At 46.7% G+C, this 27,565-nt stretch overlaps 1 protein-coding gene and 1 pseudogene across 2 annotated transcripts; one reads left to right on the plus strand and one right to left on the minus strand.

The window, feature by feature from the left end:
• Positions 1-1,366: 1,366 nt before the first annotated feature.
• C1QTNF2 (C1q and TNF related 2) lies at positions 1,367-23,527 on the minus strand. 2 transcript variants are annotated; one of them, XM_039245353.1, is made up of 4 exons: positions 23,433-23,527; positions 12,900-12,978; positions 5,792-6,044; positions 1,367-2,138 (listed from the first exon to the last, which is right to left on the minus strand). In XM_039245353.1, the coding sequence occupies exons 2-4, from the start codon at positions 12,963-12,965 to the stop codon at positions 1,525-1,527; spliced, it is 933 nt and encodes a 310-aa protein (XP_039101284.1). In that variant the 5' UTR covers positions 12,966-12,978; positions 23,433-23,527; the 3' UTR covers positions 1,367-1,524. The 2 variants fall into 2 exon arrangements, with proteins under 2 accessions (XP_039101284.1, XP_039101285.1); XM_039245354.1 differs by lacking the exon at positions 23,433-23,527 and adding an exon at positions 12,060-12,139 and having other exon boundaries at positions 12,900-12,979.
• LOC120240583 lies at positions 19,542-20,093 on the plus strand (annotated as a pseudogene).
• Positions 23,528-27,565: the final 4,038 nt, after the last annotated feature.

Consider the following 27,565-nt stretch of genomic DNA (forward strand, 5'->3'; position numbering starts at 1 on the left):
TCTTAAACCCACTCCAGTCTCCTACTTTTTGTGACCCAGAGAGAATGGAGTTATTTTAAGTAAAGCTCATTTTTTATGGAGGGGCCATCATTTCCAGGACCACCCCAGGCAGCCCTGCTGGGCCCACCTTTCCAGCTAGAGGTCACTCAGGGCAACCTGCCAGCTCCATCAGAAAGTTCTCTTCAGCAATTGACCTGTGGGGCTCTCTCAGCACCAGCCACTTCATACTATGGCTTCTTTTGTCCTTCAGATCCCTGTGCTTCGGAAACCGCTGAGGTGGAGGCAAGATTCATTTATACGCTACTCCTTCTTCTCAGGCACCCTTGCCTATCTCGGTGTATCTGCCTGATTGAGAAGTGAGCCTACAGGTGATTTGTAACCAACAGTAAAGTGCTTAAGTGTGAGACTGGCTTACTCATGCATTAAGCAGATTCACGGTTATCCCCATATTAATGTCAGCTCACTCTTGCATTTCTGTGAGATTTCCTGAGCAGAGTGAACTCTTTGCCACGGCCTGTGAGATAATGTATCATATCCAGACACGCACCTCATGCCTCCTGTCTCCTTTCTCACTTTACTCATCCCTCTGACCTTCAGTCAGTCCCTCAGATATTTTCAGCTCTTTCCTAATACAAGTTCTTTGCACCCACAACTCTTTCTTCCAGGAGGCCCCTTCCCCCAGACTTTTGCCTTGCTCTGTCTTCTGCTTCTGGACTCAGCTTAAAAATAACTTCTTCCTGGGGTACCTGGGTGGCTCAGTCAGTTGAGCATCTGACTCTTGGTTTTGGCTCAGATCATGATCTCACGGTTTGTGAGATTAAGCCCTGCATTGGGCCCCGCACCACCAGGGTGGAGACTGCTTGAGATTCTCTCTCTCTTCCTCTCTCTCTCAAACTAAATAAATAAACTTAAAAAAAAAATAACTTCTTCCTGGTGCTGACTGGGAGGGCACTTAAGAGAGCCTTGGGGGTGGGGGAGGGGTAAATATTCTGTTTGTGATCTACACGGGAGTCACAAGCTGTGTGCATGTGTAAAAACTCATTGAGCTGTCCACTTAAGATTTATAGACTTTATGTAAGTAAACCTAAAAAAGGAAAATCTAAAAAAAGTTTCAACTTCTTCCTTGTCTCATTATTATAGTAGTAGTAGCTCCTATTACTCTTGAACATGGGATTGTGCCTCCATCCTGGAACAATAATTATATTCTTTGATTGTTTATTTGTAAATTGTACCTCCTCCTAGAATGCAAGCCCTGCAAGGACAGAGCCTCTGTCTTTCCTGTTCACGGAGGCATCTTCCAGAGCATAGCATAGTGCCTGTCACACAGTGGACACTAAAAAATTTAGTGAATGGAGAGGTGGAAGGATGAATAAAAAAGCTTGGATTTAATGATGGAGGAAAAAATGGGCAGAGGAGGAATGTCCGAGGCTGGAAGTTCCCACTCCCACCCAGCAGAGAGTTGAGGGGTCTTATTCCGGAAGTCCAGGATCTCGTTACCTCCCTGGAGACCCAACACCTTCCTATCTACACCTCATTGGGGTTGTCCTGGTCGGCATAGATGAGGAAGCCTGTGAAGAGGCTATCGGTCCAGTAAGGGTCATAGAAAAGCCCGTTCTGCTCTGAGTAGAAGATCTGCAGCCAGACCTCATCACCTTGCTTCAGAGCCAGGATGGTGGAGCCCGAGGCCACATCATGGTTGCCTGTGTTGGCATCGAAGGTCCGGATGCGGTACTGGCCGTTGTGCACCAGGCCGATGGCCAGGTGCTTGTTGGCCAGGGTGATATCGTAGGTGAAGTAGTAGATCCCCGGCACGCCACAGACGAACTTGCCACTGGATGCATTGTAGTGGCCACCCTCGTTCATCAGGATCTTGTCAAACTTGATGGGCAGCCTCTCCCGTGGGTAGCTCTTGGTCACTGCCACCGAGAAGGCAGACTTGGCGTGGCCACTGCCGCAGCTGCAGGGGCCTGGGAGGCCCGGCTCCCCCTTCCTGCCCTTGGGCCCCTTCTTTCCTGGTGTGCCGTGCTTCCCCGGAGCACCACTGACCCCCTTGGGGCCGCGAGGACCGGCCCGCCCAATGGCCCCGGCTTTGCCCTTTGGTCCTGGCTTTCCCCGGTTACCTGTCCGGCCAGGTGGACCTGGAAGACAGAGCAGCTGGTGTTATGGAGGGGCCTTCACAGAGCTAGGCAGAGGCTGTGGGCCTTGGCTTTCCATCCTTGGAGCAGGAGCCTTTGGGTAATGGAAAGAGCAAGAAGGCTTTGGAGTTACATAGAAACGGGTGCAAATCCTGCTGGTATTACCTGGGGCTCTTCTCCCAGTCTTATCTGGAAAATGGGAATGGTGGTACTCACCCTCCAGAACCACTATGGACAAGGCAAAAAAGAATAACTTATAACAGCTCACCCCTTTCCTTCTCCCTGCCTTCTAGGGAAATGTCTGGTTTGTCTGCCAGACCAGTCCTTCAGTGGGCTGCACTGGTAATGGGTTGACAAAAGAATTGGAAGAAGCCTCTTGACTTCAACATATTGATCTTAGTAAGAGCCCTGCCCAGTACCCAAGGTCCCTGTATGTGCAAGAGTTTAAGTGCAGCATTGCTTACAATAGCAAAACTAGGGACAACTAAATGCCTATCCAAAGAGAAATGATTCATGGGGCACCTGGGTGGCTCAGTTGGTTGAGCATCTGACTTCGGCTCAGGTCATGATCTCACAGTTTGTGAGTTCAAGGCCCACATCAGGTTCTATGCTGTCAGCATGGAGCTTACTGTGGATCCTCTGTTCCACCCCCCCCCATCTCTGCCCTTCACCTGCTTGTGCATGCTCTCTCTCTCTCCCCAAAATAAATAAACATTAAAAAGAAATGGTCCCAAAATTATGGTCTACCCATACTGTGCAATTCTATACAGGAATTTTAAAAAATGAGGCAGATTTATGTGTATTGTATGAAAACTTCTCTAAAGTACCCTCTTAAGAGGAAAAAGTAGGTGGCAAGATCTTTTTTGTTGAAAGGAAACCACAAGACGAACTAGTTCTACAACTATTTAAGTGCATAAGAGAGTGGCTGGCCCATAGTAAACTCTCACTGAATATAGTTGGCATATCCTGCAGAACATTTCCCAAGTAACGTTTCCCTCTAGAATGCTCCTTGGTGTTTTATACCCAGATTTTATAACATGTTCATTTCTCTCAATACCCTATTTTTGGCCAATGATTATACAGGAAACACGTCTATTTATGTCCCCTAAATTCAATACAACATTTTAAACAAAACAAATGTGGGTAAAGATTTGAGTCACATCCAAATACAATTGTATAATAGGTACAATTAGTAAACTGGCAGAATTGGGTGTAGATGTTTGAAAAGCTTGCTGAATGTCAGTTGAGGGCCTGCTTCTGAAGGTTGCTCGTGCCAGAAGGCAACCTAGTATTATTGTAAGCAAATGACTCTTTGCTAGACACCAAATGAACTGGGTAATCAGAAAGTAATGCTGTAGGCATTTTCCATTCTAACAAGGTTCTTTGCTTCTTGTAGGTATATATGTAGGTATTTTACTACGTCTTAAAGTTTTGAATTAACATGTAATGCATTTAAATTTTTCCTATTTTAAGTAATTGGGAAATAGATTCTCAAATAGCATTTTCTCACTAAAATTTCTCATCTAATTTTTAGGAGCAGATTGCTTATGTTAAGTGCCTGGCAATGCCTGGTAATACTATACATATATATAAATTATGTAGAAAAAGGCCAAGAAGGATATACCTCTAACCAATTAATAGTAGTTACCTCTGGAAAGCGAGGAGAGAATGAAAAGGGTAGGAATTAAGGAGGTCTCTTGCTTTATTTGTATTGTTTGAATATATTACAATAAGAATGTATTTGTGTGTTATTTGTAATTAAAAAATTTTTAATGGTAAAAAAGTTAAAGTAAGATCACAAAGCTGTCCCATGAAAAAATAAAAATAAGCAAAAGTTACTGCTTTAATAGTGGGAGAAACGTAAGGAGGAATAAAGACTGATTCATTTTGGATTGGAGATTTGGGGGGAAACAAATAGATAAGAAAGCTTATCAGGAAGTTCTGCAGTGTGTTATGTGGTGTGCCTCCTTCTTGGTACCTTTTTGAGAAACTTCATGAAAAGCTGGTTTTACTTTTCAAGACCTTTGTGGAGATGGATTTGTATGTGTATGTCAGAGGGAGGTGGTTGGATAATACCCTGTACTGGTCCCAGAACGACCCAGCTTTACAGGTCAGGACTCTCCATCTCTTAACACTGTCTTCCTTGGTGTGTTGCCTTAATTCTCAGCAGAGACTCTCTGCATGAGCAGGTGAGATGGCCAAGCCTATATCCTCATGGGTGTGTTGCCTTAATTCTCAGCAGAGACTCTCTGCAAGGGCAGGTGAGATGGCCAAGCCTATATCCTCATGGGTGTGTTGCCTTAATTCTCAGCAGAGACTCTCTGCGTGGGCAGGAGAGATGACCAAGTCTATATCCTCATGGCTCGTGATCAAGGAGAAAAAGTCAATAGTAGAGATACCCTCTCACTAGGACCTGTAAGATGAATGTCAGGGAAAAATCTATCTGGCCCTGCTTGGAGTATTAGCCCAGACTGAAGCTACCACTGGGGTCAAGGAGTGGGATACCATGACATCCCGTGCCTGACACACTGTGACACCTCCTCAAGTCAAAGCCATTACCATTACTTACATAGCTATTCTTTGGGAAAGGAGGTGCTTTGGAGGAATTGATTTGGTGTGGTAGGAGAAGGTCTGGATTTGGAGGCAGCTACCGGCCTGTTACATGAGCTCAGCACATCAGTTAAAGAGAGACGACCGTTTATTCTATATCTACTCTGAGGCTGATGCTTCACACGTCATATTTTATCGTCATTACAACCCTGTGAGCTAGGCACTGTTATCATCTCTATTTTGGAGAGGAAGCAACTGAAGAATGAAGAGAGGTTAACTAATTCACCAAAACAGGTCCCCAAGTTTGTTTCCAGAGTTCAGGTCTTGCAGCCATGACATGCTGTTCTCAACTTAATCACCCTTGACTCTCAGTTTCCTCATCTGTTAACACGATATAAGAATACCTCCTTCATAGCATGGTATGGATGGTCAATGGAGCAACACACTCAAAAGTGCTTTGTCAATGTTAAAATGCCATGCAAATAAAAGTTACTTTGATTCCTCTTCTGCTTAAAACGTGTACTTAGGGATGTTGCTGATATTAAGGGTTCTGAGACAAAGAATGTCAAGGCTGGTCCTTGGATACCTGTACGATTTAGGAGGATTAGTCATGCTGAGATTCGCTCTGTGGATCAAGCCATGAAGAGGTAGACTTGAGCCCATTGGTAACCATTTCAAAATTTCCAGCCTTTGTGAAACTAAAACTAAAACACACAGAGAAGCAGAGCCTTGACAATAACTTTGAGTTCCTGGACCCAGACATTGCTGAAGCCTGGCTCTTAAACTTCACGGTTCCATGAGCCAATAAATTCCATTTGGGGCTATATATTGAGTTTCTATTACTTGCAACCAAAGGTGTTCTGAATCATATATCAGGAGACTCCCTTAAAGCAAATCAGCAAATCAATGGTGCAGCTGGGGAAGGAACACAAGATCTGATACCCACTGTCCTTTCAGGAGAATACACTGTTCTGTTTTTTAAAAAAGACATTAATTTGATTTATAATGAAATGGGATTCATACTGGGTTTCATAACTAAACTCCTTCTGTGCCAGAGGATGTTGAGCCTGGGCAGGAATAGGAGAGACAGGCACTGGGCCTCTTACCTTCCTCTCCGCTGTCCCCCCGGTCCCCGTCCTGGCCATCCTGGCCATCTTTTCCAGGAAAGCCCATTCTTCCCACCATTCCTGAGGGCCCTGGGGCTCCCGGGGGGCCAGGTGGGCCTTGGGGGCCAGGCAAGCTGCAGACAAGTTGAGGGGAGCCTTTTTGGAAGTCCCTGCGAGCGAAGGCACCAAGCAGCGGGTCAGCTGCACAAGGGAGAGCACAGAACAAGAGTACCCAAGGGATCATGGTGGTCACCTGTGGGAGGCAAAAGAGCTGTGAGTTGATTGGTGGTCAGTCAGAAGGGCAACCAGAAGGAGACAGCCGGAAGAGACTCTCTTCTCCATCACACACAAGTGGCTGCACAGTGTCCTCATGTCTTGGGGACATATTTGGATGCACTCAGTCATGGACCCAGAATATACTTTGGAGAGGTCTTGAGGGTGAGGCACTCATCATCACACTGCTGTCCTTCAGCGGAGCTGAAATAGAGGCAGGACCTAACGGCCCAGTAGTGCCAATTGGGAGGAGTGGTGGATGGAGAGAAACAAGCTAGGAATTCATTAAAATCCATGGCTCAAGTAGAAAGGGACAGAGCAGAAATAGTTTGAATTGTAGGTAATGTTTTGCAACTATGTTGCTTCTCCGGGGGTACTCGGGGTAGCACATCTCCAAGTGAGCACTGAGTCTCTGGTTCTGAGTCAAGGTGCCCTAGACCTAAGCAGCACCAGTGGGCCACAGTAGCAGCCTCTCTGCCCAGTGCTTCCTGTGCACCAGGCAAGGGCTAAGAGCTTTCGGTACATTACTCACCTCATAGCATCCTTGCCAGATAGGTACAGGTGAGGAAGTTGAGGCCCAGAGACATTAACAACAAGCCTAACTCCTGCAATCAGCAGGTGACATGGCTGGGGTTTGAACCAGACTGGGCAGATCCAGAGCTTGTGTCCTTTAGCAGCAGGCTATAATGCATCCTTTTTGTTTTTTAAGTTAAAAGAATTCATTGGAGGGGCACCTGGGTAGCTTAGTTGGTTAAATTTCCAACTTCAGCTCAGGTCATGATCTGAAAAAGGTTTTTTTATTTAAAGGTTTTTAAAAATTTTTTTTAAATTTTTATTTATTTTGAGAGAGAGAGAGAGAGAGAGAGAGAGCATGAGCAGGGGAGGGGCAGTGAGAAAGAAGGAGAGAGAGAGAATCCAAGCAGGCTCTGCATTGCCAGCCTGTGGGGCTCAAACTCACCAACCTGAGCCAAGATCAGAAGTCGGTCACTTAACTGACTGAGCCACCCAGGCCCCTCCCCCAAAAGTTTTTAATTAAGTAGGCAGCACACCCAACATGGAGGCTTGAACTCATAACCCTGAGATCAAGAGTTGCATGCTCTATTGACTGAGCCAGCCAGGCACCCCTTATTTATCAATTTTAGACATTATCTTCTGAATTTCATTTATGACAGATGAGGAATGTGTCCCCCTTCCATCACCCTAGCCCCTATTTCTTCTCCTTCATGTGGTTAAAATATAATTTTTGATAAAATAAAAATTTACTCTCTGGATTATTATGAGTATTGTTTATTGCTAAGCTAAGCACTGTCCTACAATTTGATTTCTTTTCTCGTACACTCTTTTCTTCCTGGACATATTAACTTTATTTTTTCACTTGCTTACTTCCCTATGCCACTATTTTCCACACTATCAGATATATCAGATCATTCGTTCCATTTATTTTCCTAAAGATACAAGTCCTGGAGCCCCCGTCCTCGTGTTCTGATCCTCACGCATGCTAACTAGCTGGCATTCTAGACTCTCCTTTATGATCATTGTGGTGATTGTCTTTGCCTCTCTCCTGGGTTGTAGCTCTTGTTTCATGAATCCTATGTCTTTCTCTCTTTGTTTAATTAAAAACAATTTTTTAAAAATCCCTCAGTCTGGTGGCACCTATCCTGTAAGAGCTTCCTGGAAAAGTGGTATGGGAAGTCATTTTTAAGGAATTGCAGGTATCCATATAGTTTGATTTTATATTGTGTCCTCAAGGCTGGTGACAGCGATAGCATGATCACCAGAGGCCAGAGTGTTATATGCTCGGAGGTGATGCACTCCCGGCCCCACACTGTGAAGATGCAGATGCTGAGGTCCAGAGCAGGACGTAGCAACTTGACCAAGATCTCTCAATAAATTGGCTCAGTCACTTTGCAATCAACAGCCTCTCTCTCAAGAAGGAACTTTCCAGGCATGATTTCTTGCCATGAGGATGAGCCCCAAAGTGTAGCCTGCTTTGTCACCTTAGGCAAGATCTTTTCCCTCTCTGGGTCTCAGTTTCCCACCTGAGCAATAAGGGGTTTGAACCAGGTCAGTGGTTCCACACTTCCGCGTAGTGGTCAGACTCACCTGGTGGGCTTGTTCAAACCTGGCTTGCTGGGCCTCGTCCCCAGGGGTCGAGGATTATGATTCAGTAGGTCTGGGCTGGGGCTAGGGGATTTGCATTACAAGTAAGCTGCTGCTGGTAGTTCAGGGGTCCACTCTGAGAATCACTAGACTAGATGGTCTCTCAGGTCCCTGCAACTCTGATGCTGAGCCTTTCAGACTTCAACCTGCCCTCTTGCAGATATGTAACCCTTCCTGGCTCCCCTGTGGCCGCACTGCTTTCGGCTACTTAACCAGAGCCTTCAAGCAATAGGTGCTGTGGTGCTGGCAGCCCCTCCCCCCTCATCCTGGGCCCTCAACCTCCTTTTCCTTCCAAACCTGCTTTGCCCTGGTCCTAGGAGCCTGTCCAGACATCAGCGGATAGAAGAGGAGAGAAAACCAGGCCTCTTCTGCCAGGGAGAGGAAAGGAGACCACAGCACTGTACTGCCCCAGACGCAGGGGCCTGTTCTAGTTGTGGCTCCAAGGCTTACCTTGTTATGGACCTCAGGTGGTTTCTCTACATAAGTGTCAGAATGGTGCTCTGGCCAGGCAGAGTTGACTTAGTACTAGAGGCTGTTTTCAATAACACTCTATCATATAATAATAAAATTATTATCTTTTCAATTTCCTTAATCCTGATTAAGTCAAGAAAATTATCTCAATCTGGTGAGAGTGTAACTTTAATGCCTCCCTAGCCCTTTCTAGTAGCCCTTTTTAACCAAGAGCACTGTCATCTGTAGCAGTGCACACCCATTCTTAAAGACTCTCAGGCAGGAACCCCCAAGTAGGACAGAGACCTTGGAAAGCCCCAGACAGGAGCATGGCACCAGGGGTCCTGGGGAAAAGCGTCTGCTGGGATGGAGGGAGGGCTTGTGGCCACATAGAGAAGGAGACCTGGACTGGGGCACAGGTGAGCTCTGGGCAACTCATCCTCCAGGGAGGGGGAAAAGCAAGACTTAGAGGGTGAATGTAAGAGAGTGTTACAATCGAGACTCCCACCTGGGCACTAGGACTCCTGAGAGGCTGCGTGCTAAATGGGCTGGTCAGGCTAAAGCGAAGAATCGACAAAGGAACAGTGTCAGAGCCCACTCCAGGACTCCTGGCTCTCTGGGTGGACTGAGGATTTTAAAATATGAGCTATGTCCCTGGGAGGGGGAGGGAGAGTGGCCATGCCTCTGAGGCCTGTGTGAGGAAGCTGGAAGGTGAGAGACTGGCTGGGCAAAAGGGGAAAGACAGCGTGGGATGGGGGCCGATTGCCTTCTCGCCTCCCCAAGAGATGGAAGACATTCCCCAGTGGGAGCCAGCCTGGGCCAGAGGGGTCTGGAGAGAAAGTGAGGGGCCCCAGCAGCAATAACCATGCAGGGCAGACACCAGAAAGCCAGAGGCCAAAGGCGAGGCCCGGGGATTGCCAGCAAAAGGAGAATGTGTGTGGCCCCCTTCAGGGCTGTTTACGGTCAGGGTCCAATATGGCAACCCCAAGGAGCCAGCAAAAGGTGTCCCTGAAAGAGGCAGATTCAATGTCTGCCCAGCCCAGAGAGGCAGAGCAGTTCAGTCCCTGTCGCTGCCAAGAAACATGGAAGAGCCTTCCTGCTTCTTGTCTCCTTACCTCTCCTTTCAGCCTGGAAAGGGGTGAGCTAAGAAAGGGAGCAGATGGCCCTGCCAGCTTCACGTCTTTGCTGAGGGATAAGAGACAGTGTCGCCTTTAATTGAAGATCGAAGATTGGATTATGTGGGAGTAGATTGCCAGGGCGAGGGGGGTCCCTCCCTGGCTACATTACAAAGGGGCAGAGGAGACAAAAACCAAGTTACAGTTTGATGTGCCTCTGGTGTCACACGTACTCAGCATGGTTGGTCTAAACGACAGCAGAGGTGGTTCGCAGACCTGGTGAACATGGTGGAAGTGTCATATGCATGATGTACTTAAAAAAAATTTTTTTTAATGTTTATTTTTGAGAGAGAGAGACAGAGACAGAGCGTGATCAGAGGAGGAGCAGAGAGAAAGGAGACACAGAATCCAAAGCAGGCTTCAGGCTCTGAGTTGTCAGGTTTGAATTCACAATCCAGGAGATCATGACCTGAGCTGAAGTTGGACGCTTAACCGACTGAGCCACCCAGGTGCCCCCTGCATGATGTACTTTTAGAGAACCGTGCCCCTGACACTCCCAGGCCTCAGGCATCCCCATCTCCTTCCCTGGTCTGCTTGATGAGAGTCTTGGAAAACTGTCATTGTTACTTGTGAGCTGTGACACATCTGGGAGCCCACAAGAGAAACCCAATTCTCAAAGCAGGTTTGTAATGGTTTGGAAAAGTTGCAAACATTTTGGACCAGGGAGAGGGAGGAAGGAAGTGGGTGGGAGCGAGTCTCCCAGGCAGATGAGAGTCATGCAAACAGCTAGAGAAAGACAGGCAGGAAGGAGAAACAGCTAGATGAGAGAGGAAGGAGAAGAAGCATGTTTCAGTTTGCAGCCCCTTTCTCTCTTCTGATGATCACTCTCAGCCATACAGGCCCAGAAAGAGGGAGTAGGGTCCTCGGTCCGGCCTACCTCTGCCTCTTTGGACAACAGGGGCTCTCGCTCAATGACAGCTGGCCCAGAGCAGACCCCAGTGGCTGGGTGGAGGAGCAGGGCTCTGGAACAGGCAGGGAGGAAGGGATTTCACAGAGCTGGAGGCTGGTGGTTCCCGCAGTCTGAGCCAGGAACTGTTTTGGAAATAAAGGCGGAGAAACTAGATTCTGGAGGGAGAGGAGAGACTCTGCCTCCAGTGCACCTCCAAGAAAAACAAGGCTCTAAAAATTCCTGCTTCCAGCCAGTGCCTCTACCCTCCTGAGTCTGGCCCAGAAGCCTACTCTCCACAGTGTGGTGGTGAGCAAATCTGGGGGCTAGGTGCTTGAAGGGGAGTCAGGGCCCCCAAAGAATCCAGATAAATTACCTCTTCCAGGCTCTTTTAAATAAATTTAGATTGGCAAACCTGGGGAAGGTCCCAAGGGACCCCTTTAGTTACAGACAGGGAAACTAAGGCAGAGGTAAACTGACTTTATTAGACAACTACAATGTTCCAGGCACTGTTTGAGGCTCTTTACATGAATTATTTTATTTGGAGTTTATAATAAAGTCTATGAAGGTGATAAACTTATTGTCCTATTTTTCAGAGGAAGAAACAGAGGCTCTGAGAAGTGAAATGATTTACCCAAAGCCACACAATTGGAGAATGGAGACTACAGTCTGAGGGGTTCTGAAGACTACACTTAAGCTACTACACCTTGCTCCCTCCCCCTGGTATTTTTGTTATGTTTTATACAAGAGGAAACTGAAGCTCAGAGTGGCTAATTTCCTCACATTTACACAACTAGTTCATGGCAGAAGTTATATTTGAACTTGGGTTTGGCTGACCCTAATGCCCAAATGCTTTCCATTATGTCAGCATTTCTTAGATTTTCCTCCTAAATATTCTGAATCACAGAAGAGACCTTGAAGCATTTGCCAAAGCCACACACAGCAATAGGGAGATTTCTTTCATATCTTATATATTTGCACACGCCTGCAAACACACACGTACACACACACACACGTGGATGTATAATACATGACTTTGAAAACGTAGAAGTGATGTTTTTTCTCCCTCAGGATACGTGAGGAAATCGATGCTTAAGGAAAACCTCCTGTCCTTTGAGAGGCCCACACTTGGCTTACTCAAGGTGATGGGTGGGGGTGGGGGCCCTGGGCCCCGCCGTCAACAAGTCCCCTTGGTGTTTTAATAGGGTATTCCCAGGAGCTGAACCAAAAGACCAGCACAAGGCACAGCCCCAACTCACTCCTTGCTTCATCCCAGCAGGAGCCTCCTCCCTGGTCTCTTGCGTCCCCCCCAACACGTACTCACCATGTGAAGCCAGAAGGACTGTTCAAAACCATAACTCAGTCACATCACTTCCTGGAGGGTCTTACCCCAGTTGTTGCTGGCTGCAAATAGCAAACATTGGAAACCCTGACGTGGCCCACAAGGCCCTAAATGACCCGGCCCTTGCGGCCACCTCCCCAGCTCCAGCTCCCCCTGTCTCTTCTGCTCCCCCTTGCCTAGCCCCCCCACCTCCTTCAGGCCAAGCTCTGCATTCTGCCAGCCTGGGAACCCCACCCTCTTGGCTCCCTGGCTCTTTATTCATTTTGTTTCAGCTGAAATGTCACTTCCTCCAAGGCCTTCCCTGACATGCCCTCTCAGACAGCTCTCCCCCTGGACTCCAGCTCCTTGTCTGCTCTTACAACAATGCATGTGTATTCATTGTATTTGCTTGCTAATCTGCTTACTGTGCCTGTTTTGTCTCTCCGTAAGTAGAAACTCCCGTGGCAGGAACCCCAGATGGCCCTGCTATATCCCCAGGTCTTCCAACTTCCTTGCAAACAGAGGGTGTTCAGGATGTTGCCTGATTAATGAGTGAGATCCACACTCTACCCTCAAGAAAATCCACAGCGAGGAGAAAACAAGGCAATGGCCTAAATCTAAAAGGAATCCTTCGAAATAAATAAGTTTTCTCCCTTTCTCGATTTTTCCAACCCAAACCATATCTAATTCTAATCTCTCATTCCTCTTGACTTCCTACAGCACAGGGAGCCCCCACCCTCACTCTGGGGAGGGAGCTTTCAGAACATTTTACATATAGCAGGTATTCCATAAGTATCTGTTCAATGGATCAGAGAGAAAAAAAAAATATTGGTTCTTCCTTACCTTTTTAAAAGCTATCTTAGTTCCTAAATTCTCCTTTCTGGTGGGAGCTGAGTAAGAAGGACGCATGACAGTCTTCCTGCTGTAGAGAAAAAGATATATTAGTAGGTCAACCCCCCGTAATGAAATCAAGTGGTACTAAACGTGGATGGAGTTCTAACGTCTGGTTTTAATTTGCCCAGTCCCTGGGCTTCTTATCTCTCGGTTAAGTTGCCAATGATTCATAAGTACACATGTTCTAGGAAAACTAGGAGCTAAAGTAGGGGACCTCCTTCTCCTTTCTGCCCTTGACCCCCAGGACATTGGCCCCTGGTTCACTCCCAAGGACCCACAGCCCAGACTGTGCCACGAGAAGGACCAGAAGTGGGGACATCGGTGTGCTGCTGACCACACCTGAGTGGGACACTGGCCTGGGCCTTCAGTGAGGCTGCTCAATTCTGAGTCATCTTGCCTGGGAGACAGGAAGATATATATTACACTTAAATAAATCTGGCCTGTTGGTTTTCAAGTTTTGACACACTGACAGGTAGTGGTGTTATTTAACTCTGTGATTAAGAGCAATGGGAAACCAGGGGCACTTGGGTGGCTCAGTCTGTTAAGTTTCCAACTTCCACTAAGGGAATGATTTCATGGTTTGTAGGTTCCAGCCCTGCATTGGGCTCTCTGCTCTCAACGAAGAGCCTGCTTTGGATCGTTTCCTGCACACACAAGCACATAATCTCTCTCAGAAACAGACATTAAAAAAAAAGAGCCATGGTAAACTCACTTTCTTCAACTATCTTTTTTTTTCTTAAACTTTTTTAATGTTTTATTTATTTCTGAGAGAGAGACAGACAGCATGAGCAGAGGAGGGTCAGAGAGAGAGGGAGACACAGAATCTGAAGCAGCCTCCAGGCTCTGAGCTAGCTGTCAGCACAGAGCCTGATGTGGGGCTCAGACCTACGAACCATGAGATCATGACCTGAGCCGAAGTCGGATGCTTAACCGGCTGAGCCACCCAGGCACCCCTACTTTCTTCAACTATCTAATGGAAGTAATAATATATCTGACTCCTGGAGTTTTTATAGGAGCAATGAGGCACCATACTCAAAACTTCAAGCCCAGTGTGAGGCTCAGTAACTGCTCAGTAGTTGGAGAGAACTCTGCCCCCACCCTGACCTCCTCCCTGTGAACCCTGCCCCCACCCTGACCTCCTCCCTGTGAACCCTGCCCCAACCCTGACCTCCTCCCTGTGAACTCTGCCCCGACCCTGACCTCCTCCCTGTGAACTCTGCCCCGACCCTGACCTCCTCCCTGTGAACTCTGCCCCCCCTCTGACCTCCTCCCTGTGAACTCTGACTGGACCCTAACCTTTTCCCTGTGAACCCTGCCCCCACCCTGACCTCCTCCCTGTGAACTCTGCCCCAACCCTGACCTTTTCCCTGTGAAGCCCACAAACAGTTGCCTGCCTCATCCTTCAACTTTCAGATCTACTACTGTCTCTTCAGAGAGACCTGCCTGGTTGCTGGACTAAAGTATTTTTCCACTCTTGGTTTGCTTTTCCTTCGAAAGCACTTGGACCAAGTTGTGATTACATATGTATTGGTTTCCTGACCCACTAGCTGTGTCTTCTCCTTGGTGTGGAAGGATCAGGAAAGCGAGGCCCTGCCTGTCTTGCTCTTTATTATGTTACCAGAGTCCAGCACTGTGTCTGCCATGCACTTAGGAAGTGCTCAGCTCAGAGTTGTTTCACAGCCCTGGACAAAGCACTCCTAATCAAGGGCAACAGGTGTAAGGAGTCTAAACGTCTAAACCAAACTGACTCCATGACAGGCTTTAAGTTTCCCCTCTAAACTAGAAGGCCTGAGTTCCGGCTTTCCCGAAACTACCAGGTAGTTACACATTGCCCAAGGCAGGAGTAACCACCCTTGCAACACCCAATCCAGAAAGGCCAGCGACCACCCTCCACATTGTTAAGGGAGATAGAAACTATAGATAGGACCCTGTTACCTAATGTTAAAGTTAACCTGTTAGTCGCCGAACAAGATCCTAGGCTCGCTCTGTGACTGGTTGAATTTAAAGGTACTCTAAATGTTGTAATTGGATCCCGCCAAAAGTAACGAATACTCTAGACAATGTATATGGTTAAACCCTCTGTCAATGATGTTGAATAATTATGATTGGATCACTGTTCCCATGTCACAACTCCTGTAACTCCCCCGTCTCAAACCCCATAAAAACCCTACTCTGCCCTTGTTCGGGGCTCTCAGCACAGATCCATACGCTGGTGAAGTCTGGGAGTCTGAGCTTAAGCCCGTAATAAAGCCCTTTGCTTTTGCATATGTGACTCGGACTCCTTGGTGGTCTTGGGATTTTGGGGAGATCGTGATCTGGGCATAACACAGGATCACAACTTTCATTTGCTTTGTGCAGATGACAAAGCCACACTTGGTCAATGAAGGAAATGTAGAGAGATGACCGGTCTTGGATTGGAAGATGTGGGTCCCAGCCCTAGTTTTGTAACTTACTGGTTATGTGACTATGGGAAAGTCATTTCCTCGTATTTGAGGTTCCATTTCCTCACCTATTAAATGGAGGTAATAACACTCACCCCACCTACCTTACAGGGCTGTTCTGAGAATCAAACAAGATAGCGAATGTTGAAAGCAAACATGATACAAAAATTAGAGCCTAAAGTTGTAATTGGCACCTCCTGCCCCTGAACAACGAGCAGTCCCAACCTCCCACTAGGAGCCCTTGGAGTGTCTGGGTGAGTTATGGTGGGGGAGTGTACTTGACTCTGACCCGGCCAGGGATTCTCCCAGACTTTGGGGTTAAAGGGGAAGGGCTGGTGGCTGGAATGGGGGGGGGGCTTGCTTGCTGCTGAAGCTCCCTGAAAATTCCCTTTGATGGGAGTGAGAATTCTACAATGAAAAACACCCCGTGCCCTCCCTGAATTCCAGGAAGCAAATTGGAAACAGCCCTCTCCAACTTCTCTGAAAAGCAGACGGACCGCCTGGAGGAGAAGGGCTGGTGGCAGCTCCTCACACAGTACTCACAGAAAAGTCCCCTTTCCTGGGATTTGGAAACACTCCAGCAACCAGAGCCTAACACAGAAGATTAAAAGGTATGGGGTCCACTTGCCAAGAAGCCCCAGAAACTATTTTATCTGTTTTCTTCCTCCTCCACTCCCTGTTTCTGTCCCAGTGTAGAAAAAGAGGTCCGAGGACAAAGTGTGACTGACAAAGATAGACCTCTGCTATACACACCCAAACCCATACAAACCAACCAACGTGGCAGGTGATGTGATGTGGTGGGCAGGGGGCCCATCCCCTCCCCTGAGCCCCCGGGCTGCTTCACATTGGGCCTCAGCTGCCTGTGCAATGAGGGCACAAAGCCATCAAGCTTTGGAGCTGCCCACAGTTGTTTTCTGCCATGGAGACCAAGGACTGCAGTGAGCTAGAAGAATGCAGCTGATGTGCCAGATGTGAGGGGAGGGAAGGAGGTCTGAGGGTGTTTGGAGCCCTGTATCCAGCTTGTCTGGAGGGCCAGCCTCCAAGTGGCAGGCCGGAGTGCCGGGGAGCGTGTTTGAGCAGGGCTGTCCAGTAGGAATATGATGTGCAGCTACCGTTCAAAATGGGTCTCATTGTCATGTTAAAAAGGTAAAAAGCAATGAAATTTATTTTAATATTTTATATAGCCTAATAGATCTCAAGTATCATCTCAACATGTAATTAATGTAAAAATTATTAATGAGGCATTCACATTCATAAACTGGCACGAAGTCTCGGAGACCCAGTGTGTATTTTACGCTTGCAGCACATCTGAATGCAGATTGGCCACATTCCAAGCGCTCAGCTATCATGTGGTGTGCACCAGCTCTAAACACAGCCGCTTGCGTTGAAATCCCATGAACTAGCTGTGGCACCTGTTACAAATTACTTATTCTATGTTTCTCAGCCTCATCCTCTCCAAAATAGGGAAAATAATAAGGTAGGACAATAACCTACCTTAGAAGGTTGTTATGAGGATAGAATGTTCTTAGAACAAGGCTTGGCATTCAATAAGGGATACAAGAGCATTAGCTATTATTATTATTTCTTATCCTTCTGAAGATCAAACAAGATAATGGATATTGAAGATAAAGCATGATACAAAAATTAAGACCTTGTTTAAAACTGTAATTGTCACTAACTGCAGCTGAACTCATGAAAAACAGTCCTAATCTCTGAGTCCTGTGGCATTTCAGGCAGGGCCCCTGCCTTCTTCTATTTCTCCATTTTCATTTAAGGTGGCTTGTGCTGTGTTTCTGTCAGTTGCCACCCAAAGAGAGGAGGCTTGCCCTTTGCTCCTGCCCTGGCATTGCATCCTGAGGGAAGGAGGGGGCTGTCTGCCATGCCCCCATGTCACTGAGCTACGTGCTGTGTTCATGCTCCATAACACAAGTTATGAATCAATGGCATAGTGCTCAGCTCATCAAGTGATAGGAGGCCAAATGGGGTATCATGTGCTTGGTACCATGGCTTGGCACATGGATGTCCAATAAATGGTGTCACTTATTCTTATCACTTTTGAGACCAGACACTGAGGTTCCGGAGATGAAAAGATGTGGCAGTCACTCTCATATGGCACATGGTCTGGTTATACTGAGGGCCCAGCCTGGTACACCTGTGTGACCATTATGGAAAGCAAGCCTTGAACCTCCTTTGTCTTTGAAGCAGGCTATCTCTCCAAAGAGCATCCAGGACCATGCAGAAGGCAAGAGAAGGAAATTTCAGGGCTAGATGGTTCCTTGGAATGGTATAGAAGGCGCCACACTTGAAGACCCAGGAACTAAGGTAGAGGAACAAATTCTGAACTCTGAAGGGCTAGGGAGAAAAGGCTATGTTTTCCTTGACCTCTCTGGGCTTGCTGGTCTCCATGGAGTCAGTCCCAGTCAGTCTCTGACTGGTATTTGGGGTAATTCTAAAGACCTGACACAGGGCTGGCCTTCAAGAAGCACAGAGCTGGTCTGGTGCTTAGGAGTCGTGTTATAGATATTTTTTTAACCCCTCTGGACCTCAATTTCCTTATCTGAAAAATGGAGAAAAACACACTGCATGGTCTTGTTTAAACCATTTGAATTTGGAAAAAGCATGGTAGAAAATATATTCCATTTTTATGTGTGAAATCTGAAATAACACAAAATCCTCAAATTAAAAGTTTGTCAGGAACCTTGCAAGGCAGTGTGGATTGTAAATTGTAAACCGTGCTTATGCTAGAACCACATGCAACATTATTCCAAACAGGAAAACATAAATAGCTGCCAGCCTTCAGCAGGTGAATTGTAAATTACACAAGTCTGAATTGTTTGAGGTCTTTAGGCATGTGTCTCTGAGTAATTAGCTTGCTCATACCTCTCTTATAGGATAATTGTGACTATCAAATGATATAATATAGTAACTAGGCAACAGTAAGCACTCCTTAATGGTAGTATTATTCTGATACAATGATAATAAGTGAAAACAATGTGAGATATGATATAACGATATTATGGGAGGTTAACTGAGCAGATCTTGGGCTTCTGCTTCCTCCTCTGTAAAATGTGATTATGGTGAGTTGAACAATTGTGAGCTTTGGGGTAAACAGCTGGAAGGCAGATTTTAACAGCGGATACGATTTTACAGCAAGGCACAAATGCAAAGGTCCAGGATTTTTGTATCTGTGACCTACTTTAAAGTTTATTTATTTTTGAGAGAGAGAGAGTGAGAGAGAGAAAACACACACACACACACACACACACACACACACGAGAGTACAAGTGGGGGAGGGGCAGAGAGAGAGGAAGACACAGAATCAGAAATGGGCTCCAGGGTCTGAGCTGTGAGCACAGAGCCCAACTGAAGGCTCAAACCCACGAACCATGAGATCATGACCTGCGCTAAGTCAGACGCTTAACCCACTGAGTCACCCAGCTGCCCCTAAGTGTAATCTACTTTAAACGAGGTTGTAAACTTAGAATTTACTCATTCAACAAACCGCTCTTTATTAACATTGCAATGTGCACTGACCTCTGGTTGAAAGGTATTAAAAAGCTAGGGAGGATGGGGGTCCTGAGTGACTCAGTCTATTGAGTGGCTTAGGTTATGGTTTCAGCTCAGGTCATGATCCCAGGTCCTGCTTGCATTTCTCTCTCTTCTGTCTCTGCCCCTCCGCACCCTCTCTCAAAATGGATAAATAAAACTTAAATAAGTAAATAAATAAATAAGCTAGGGAGAATGGCCCTGCCACTGAGGGAATGATAATCTAGACCCGAGGCTTATCAGTGGCCTTATGCAAACCAGTGACTACATGATGCTTTTATTTTTTTAAATTTTTTAATGTTTATTTATTTGAGAGACAGAGCATGAGTGGGGGAGGGGCAGAGAGAGAGAGGGAAACACAGAATCCCAAGCAGGCTTTAGGCTCTGAGCTGCCAGCACAGAGCCTGACACAGGGCTCAAACCCATGAACATGACCTGAGCCAAACTCAGACGCTTAACCAACTGAGCCACCTAGGCGTCCTGCTTTTTTTTTGTTTTTAATTTGAAATTGTTGCCAATGTAAAACGTGGGAGCTCTTATCTTAAACTCAAGATTTCTGGGCAAGCGCTCCAGAGTCTGGCTGGAGGCTGGTGCCTGCAAGGGAATGTGCTCTCATGGGCACCAGCTGCCCTGCCTTCTGCCTGAGCTCCAGGTCTACACCTGTGGCAAGAAATATTGGCACCTGGTCTGTGCCTCTCCGAACTGCACATCATGCCCCGTACCAAAAACCCACACCAGCTGTCCTGCAACCTCACCCTGAGGCACATCAACAAGGTCCTGGAGACAGGCTCAGACACACCCAGTGCCGGCAATACCAGAGAGCTCCGTGCGCAGTGTCAGGAGCAGCGTGTGGAGTGTGTGCCCGCCTCCCTGTCTCCTGCAGAAAAGGAGGAGGAAGGAAGACCAGATGGACAGTTCTGGGCCGCCTCACGCAGGAGAAGCCTTCTGGGAATCCTTGTCCAGCAATGATGGAAAAGGTGTGAGTGACAGTGAGGATAGAATGACAGACCTGTGCCCACCTGAGTTGTTCACCAGAAAGGACCTGGGAGGGACTGAACATGGGGACAGCACCAATGTCTTTTTGCCAGAGGAGGAGGGTGAGAAGCCGGGAACCGTGGGTAGAAGGGCCCTGGGGTCAGAGAAGAGATGGAAGTAGACAGGGACAGGGTCCTTAAGCATTGGGAAAAGAGCTGGGCTCGCAGAAGTTCAAAAGTTATCACCATAAACTTGGGGCACCTGATGGCTCAGTCAGTTTAAGCTCTGAGTCTTAGGCTCAGGTCATGATCTCACAATTCATGAGTTTGAACCGCATATCAAGATCTGTGCTACCAATGCGGAGTCTGCTTCAGATCTTCTGTCCCCCTCTCTCTGTCCCTCCTCTGCTTGTTCCCTCTCTCTCTCTCAAATAATTAAACATTTTAAAAATTATTTAAAAAGTCATCACCATAAACCTAAGAGCTTCAGCACTTTTAAACAGGTTAATGAAAGTTTATTGGAGAAAGCAAAAAATAAAAAATAAATCAAGATTTCTAGGTATTCTTGAGAATCTGGATTATTTCCTTGAAAAACATTTGGCAGGGCACCAGTTGGCCACCTCTTGAGATGAAGTGTTATGGGTTGGAATATGTCCCCCCAAATTCATATGTTGAAGTCCTGACCCCCAGAACCTCAGAATGGGGCTATATATTTGGGGATTGGGCCTTTAAAGAGATAAAGGAAAATAAAGTCCTATGGATGGGCCCTAATCACTATGACTGGCATCCTTATAAGGAGATTAGGACACAGCACACAGAGGTCTGACCGTGTGAGGGCACAGAGAGAAGGTGGCCATCTGCAAGTCAAGGAGAGAAGGCAGGGACCTCAGTCATGGACCTCAGAAGGAACCAAACTTGCCCTCACCTTTATCGTGGACTTCTAGCCTTTGGAATTCTGAGAATAACTGTCTACTGTTTAAGCCACCTGCTGTGGTATTTTGTGATGGCCGCCCTAGCAGACCACTACACAGGACCTACACTCTTCTGTGTCCACAGTCCTTACCACTCCCAAACGGCATGCATTCTGCTCACTTCTGTGTCATGCGCAGCCCCTACTGGCAGCTGAGCCAGCAACCTGTGACCTAGAGGCAAAGGGTGTTTTCCATGTACATTATGTGTTCTTATTCCAAAGCTTTGATGTACCTTTTGCCCTTTTACTCTCTTCACACTTCTGTAAGGCTAATACTATTATCCTCACTTGGCAGAAGAGAAAACAGGGCTCAGAAAAGTGAAGTCATTTTTTCCCAGTTAAAGCTGGGAGGCGATCCGCGCCTGCTGACTCAGGGACCAGGGCTCATGTCCCTCTACCATGCACTTGGGCATAGGACCCATGAGCCTAAAGCCTTAACTAACAGGGCAGATGTGTGTGTGTGTATGTGTGTGCATGCACGTGCATGTGTGTTATAGAGGTAAGCCATTCACAGCGATGCACAAATCCAAGGAGGATTATTTCCTTGAAAAAAGACTTGGCATAGAATTCCTTTCAAAAGTAAACCTAGAATAGAAATTGAACTGAAATCTGCTTTATGCAGGAGTTCATCTCACAGAGGCAAGCCTGGCTGGCAAGCCTCTGATGGGGGGAAGGGTGAGGGAAGCCGTGAGTGTGTACATGGTCTCTATCAGCTTATGCTGAACATTCAGGAGCAGATAGCACTAGAGACTGGCACTGTAGGAAAGAAGGTTCAGTCCCCTGTGTCCAATCAACTGATGAGGAGTAGCAAGATAGGGAAGAAGAGAGGGATTTGCAGAGAAAGCAGTCACTTCCTGGGGGAATCTGCTGACTATTTGATGGAGACAGAATAGCTTCAGAGATGACCCCAGACTTGTGAAAGATATCTCAATTTACTCGTACAATGACACACTGTGACACCATTATGAGAACAAAGTAAGTCCAGACGTGCAGATGGAAAGACGGTCAAGATACACAAAGTGAAAAAGGCAAGTTGCAGCATGGAATGTAAAGCATGATTCTCTTTGAGTTAAAAAAAAAAAAAAGGACACCCCCCCACACACACACACACAATTTCTGAAAGGACACCACTTCTTGATAAACAGGTTACCTCTCAGAATTAGGACCAAGCGTGTGGGCTTTTACTTTTCACTTTCTTTCTCTTTTTACTGTCTGAATTTCTTATGATGAGCGTTGTTAGTTTTATGTCATTTAAAACAAAAGGTCACCCTAATGTTTAAGGATCAGAAGACAGGCAAGTGTGGTGTCCCTGCTAGGAGACCGGGAGAGGTCAGACATTTGGAAAGACGCAAACTCAATGGTGCACTTGATGCGTCAGAATGAAGGGTAATAGTGATGTTCTCAGAAGTGCGAGGGGGCCGGGGAATTAGCAGTTGACAGTGGACTTAATGGATACAATTAGCAGATAACAGAATAAATCAGAAGAGAACTGTGCAGATGGGGGAGGAGACAGGGGGAGAGAGAGGAGAGCACAGACTTTGAACAATGCCAACCGAGCATCAGCCGTGAGTTGACATATATAGGATGTTGTTGCTATTGCTGCTGGTTCAGTGGAGTAGGAACAGGTCAGGGTAAGATCACAAGGTCTCTGGGAGATGTCGGATCTAAGAGGGGGAGATTTTGAAGGGTTCAGATAGGAGAGTCTTGAAGCCAAAGAGCAGAGGACGCTGAGGTTGTGTAAAGGTTCATGGAGCTGGGGCAGAGAAGTGTACTGGGAGACCGCTGGGGACAATTGCAGTCCTTCAGCTGAGAGATAATGTCCTGGAATAGGACCGCAGCAGTGGGTTAGAGAAATAAGAACAAAGTAAGACAAGGCTTGGAGACAAGTAGTTTGGGGAAAGAGGGAGGGTGAAGAGAGTTGTAAAGAATTGGGTGCAAATCTCAGCTTGCCATTTACTGCCTTTTGAACTCAGTCTGCCCATCTACATAATATATTTAATTAAAGAAGTGCTATCAGGAATAAATGAGATCATGCACTCCACACATAACAACTATGATTGTTAGCTCGGGGTATTGGACTCAGACTTACCAGGGTTCAAGTCCCTTTACCACTAGGTGTACAGTTACTAGCTGTACAGTCTTGAGCAAGTTGTTAAAGATCCCTGAGCCTGGTTCCTCTTTTGCAGATGGGGATAACCTGTCGTCATGGAAATGAAACAGCACACCAGAGGGATGGCAGAGCCTGGCACAAAATAGGCGCTCAATAAATGGTAGAGGTATTACTGTCAACAGGTAAGCCACTGAGCACAGAGCCTGGCATACAGTGAGTACTCAGTACATGTTAATTCATGTTATAATTCATAAGGCAGAGGTCAGGAGCCGGGAATCCCGGGGCTGCCTGGCCTGCAAAGAAGGGACGATTGCAGCACTCCACCTCCCACCCGAGGACATACTCCTGTCCACTCTCCAGCACCGGATCCTTCCCCTCCCACCTGCGCTTTCCGCCCCTGCGGGAGGGTGGCGGAGGTGCGGGTAGCTCTCGGTCACTCACCCTAGCGGTCTCGGCCACGTCCCGGGGCTTCCGGAGCCACGAAGCTCGAAGCTCTCTCGGCACTGCTCCGCGTCCCCGCCTCCTGCCGAGGCAGCTCGGCCAGCGCCCGCCTCAGGCATACTTTTCCCATCCCGTCATGGGCGGGAGCATTTCGTTCCTGGTCACGTGGGCCAGCCCGCAGCTAGGAGCTCTCCGTCTGGGAGCTGCACCGGTTTGGAAAAAATTTCAGCGCTGGTGACAACTTGAGTGTGTCAATGCATGTCTGTGTGTAGAATTTGTCAGTGTCTTTGACGGTTTACATGCACGAGAGTGATTGCTACTCAGCCGATTGCGGGGGAGTGGGTACTTGTGCATGTGTCTGAAGAGACATCTGTGTTGCTTGCACGTGAGCATTCATCTGGCTGTGGATCAGACGATGCGTGTGGGCATGACGGTTTATAGGAGCGTAAATTCCCCAGTGTACTGAATTTGCATGTAGTTGAGTGATTATGAATCGTGTGTGCAGGTTTAGTTGTATGTGTGTTCATTCAGAAACGCATGTGCCCAAACGTGCATCAGGGCTCCTGTACGTGAATATGCATGCACATGTCGAAGGTTGCAGCTCAATGTGTAACTGAAATGTACTTCATTTGCTGGGTTTACACATCAGTGGCTGGATATCTATGTGTTGGGTACATGTTTAAATGTGTGTCCAGATGTGCACAACCACGTATCAGTGTGTATGTGCATGATTTCTTTGTGGCACCTGTTTGTGCAGTGGCTCATTCTGTATGTTTATATGTACACATGCTTTGGTGTAGATTTTGTCCAGATGTGAGGGTGCACGTACATCATAGTGCCCCTGTGTCCCAGCCCTCATCTCCCTCCTCTTAGAAGCAAAGGCTCACTGGCTTCACAAACTCTATGGCCTGGCTTCAAATTGCTGAGTGTTCCAGAATAGGCAGAGTAATCCTGTTTAGGTTGCAAGTAGATACCTGAGGAAAGAAAAATCATAGACATTCAACTTTAGCTTCTTCCTGTTCTTCCCGCTGTTCTTTTCTACAAGCTACCACTATTTCACTCAGCTGTCAGAGCATCTGGTTAGCAGATGATATATGACCCACGTTCAGAATTTTAATGCAGGTATGCATTTGACCTCTGCCGATTCCACCACCTAAGTCAAGTCAGTTACTTGATAGACGGTGTTTTGTTTTCTGAAAAGTAGAGAGAAGGATTATATTATTGTATTGTCTTTCCCCTCAAAGTTGGGGCACTCACCCACGAAGGTGTGATAAGCCACTGAACTATGTAGAGAATTATTACTAATATTACATAAATATTGTCTGAGGATGAAAGTTAGTGGTCTCAACAGATATTCATTCAACAAACAGTTGGCAAGCATCTGTTATGTGTTACTCCCTGAGTTAGGTGCTGGAGATGTGGAAAGAAACCAAATAGGTTTTGTGCCTGTCCTCATGGAGCTTAGAGTCTAGTAGGGGTGACACAAGTGGCTACAAGTGAAATGAGTGTTACAGAAGAGGCAAACACCTGGGTGTTTAGGGGAAGTGTTTAGGGGAAGGCCTGGGTTGAGCTGTGAGGGAGAACTTAGACTTGTCTGGATGTACGAGAGGTATGAGGTATAAACGAAGGAAAGATGACCTGTGAAGTAGGGTCTAGTGTGTTGATTCATAGACGGGTGGAAACGGGACCTCTGTCCACCACTCCCTCTGAGTACCTTGGTCTGTTCCTAAGTATGTCAGGAATGGAAAAAGGTAAGGAAGCCTTCCTTCGAATGATGCATGGATGCCATTCTCAATCTGAAAGACTCTAGGGTAGAGTAGGAATCTCCATGTGTTACCCATGGGGCTCCATTGCCACAGAGGTTGAGATACCTGACATGCTCTTGTCAGTAAGGAAATGTTTAAAGAGAAGCACAGGAAAAGGCAGTGGTGCCACACTCAGTACCAGGGAAGCACTTAATGGATGTTTCCTGGCTGAATGAATGGGAGTGGACGTTCTTCCAACTTTTGGAGGAGACCTGGGACCTAGGAGCCTAGGCAGTGATGGCTTCATGTAGCAGGAAATCCAAAAAATTCATGAAATGACTGTTCCAGGAGCTACAGGAGCTGCCTCAAGCTAAAATGGCACTCAGAACTTCCTTCTCGAGCCTGCTTCTCTCTTAAATCAGTCTGCAAACATTTGTTACCTATGAGTGTGGGGACAAAGAGGTGAACTTCTGGTCTACAGGGAGAATGAATCAGAACACAAATTGGTCTAAGAGGCATAATGCAATAAGTGCTATAGAAGACATACAAAGTGTATGAAATGAGGATTTTCCCATTTGTTTGATTCAGTTCAATTAATTCCATAATGCCATTCATGTCTAGAGAACATGCTCAGCATATTGAAAAGATGAATGACATTGTGACATTTATGGCCATTCTGAGTGCTTACAAACCAGTAGGGGCAGCCTTGTGCCAGATGTGGTAGATTGGCTTGTTCGTTCCACATGTGTCCAAACCTTTCTTGGTGTGTCTTCCCGTACTATAGAGGCTAGAAAGCTAAAAACCCACTTCCTAACCTCTTTGCTGTTGGTGTTCCCATTGTAATTTAGCTTTAGCCAGTCCTGTGCACTTGTGCAAACCTGAATTCAAAATTGAGTTAAGAAAAACAATTGAGTCTGGTGGAGATGAGGCATCAGCCTGGGAGGGATCCATTGTGCTGGTGGTGAGCTAGAACGTGCAATATGGCCCTGGGGTTTGGGCAGTAACTCCTGGTCCCAGATTACACCTAAAACTGTGTATTTCTATAGCCAGAGACTGAGTTGGCGACTTCCTGAATGCTAGCTTCCATACTGTGGCAGGAATAGTAGTTTTCTTGGAGGGTCAGTATGGTGCGGTGTTCTGGGAATCATTCTTGGAGCACCAGGCCAGAACTTGCTCTGCAAGGATTCTGAATTCACTTGATTCTCTTTATTAATCTGTGTTTTCTTAAGATAGCTAGAATGGTCTTGTACCTTCACAAGAGCCCTGATACGGCATGCTGTGAACCACAGGTGCAGTGAGTGTCAGAGAAGGCACATGAGTGTGAGCAGAATAGCAGGGAGGAATGGGCCACCTTTCCTTACTCTTTCCATTTCACCTTTCCAATCCTATTAGGAACCTTCAATGCAATTAATTGATTGATTAAATATCAAACAATTACAGTGCACAAGGAACTCTGCTTTTTGTTGAGGTCATGGTAGTGCACAAAATAAGTGAGCTCCCTGCCTTGCTGGTACTTATGAGGAGATAGGTATTGAAGTAGCACTCAAACACATAATTCAGGGGCATCTGAGTGGCTCAGTTGGTTAAGTGTCTGACTCTTGATCTCAACTCAGGCCATGGTCTCACAGTTGATGAGATAGCGCCCTGCCTCAGACTGTGCCGATGGTGAGGAGCCTGCTTGGAATTCTCTCTCCCCTCTCTCTCTCTCTCTCTGCCTTCCTCCCTCTCTCAAAATAAATAAACATTAAAAAAATAAAAGAGAGTCATAAAAGAGAAAGAAGAGGGAACTGTGGGAGAGAATAGTGGTGCAGAGAATTTACTTTATTGGGGGGTCTGGGAAGATCTCTTGAATAGGTGACATCTAGGCTGAGTCACAAAGGATGAAAATGACCCAGCCATGTAAAGGTGGCAAAGGAGGAGTGAGAGAGGTGTGAGGAAGAAGGAACTGTAAGAGCTACACTAGCTGTCCCCAACCCTTTTTAATGCTTCTCTGTGTAATGGTCATAGGATAAAGCCTCAACCCTCTAGCCTTTCTGTAGCCTCACTAACTGGAAGCCTTTGTGATTTGACATCTTCCCAGACACTTCTATTTTTCCTATGTCAGGATTTCTCAATCTCTGCACTACTGACATTGAGGCTCAATAAGCCTTCCCTGGCAGGACTATCCTGTGCATTGTTGGATGTTTAGCAGGATCTTTGTTCTCTATGGATGATAACAACAATCCCTCTGCCTCCAAGTTGTGACAACCAAATACATCTCCAGACATTGCCAAATGTCCCAAGGAGGGTAAAATTGCCCTCCATTGAGAACTACTGTCCTATGGGTAGCTCTGCTTTGGTTAGAGTCATCCTTTTGTGGACTCCCAACTACTCCTTCAACTTTTATGT

Source organism: Hyaena hyaena, unplaced genomic scaffold, assembly GCF_003009895.1.
Source record: "Hyaena hyaena isolate Hyena2069 unplaced genomic scaffold, ASM300989v1 scaffold_253, whole genome shotgun sequence".
NCBI classification, from domain to species: domain Eukaryota; kingdom Metazoa; phylum Chordata; class Mammalia; order Carnivora; family Hyaenidae; genus Hyaena; species Hyaena hyaena.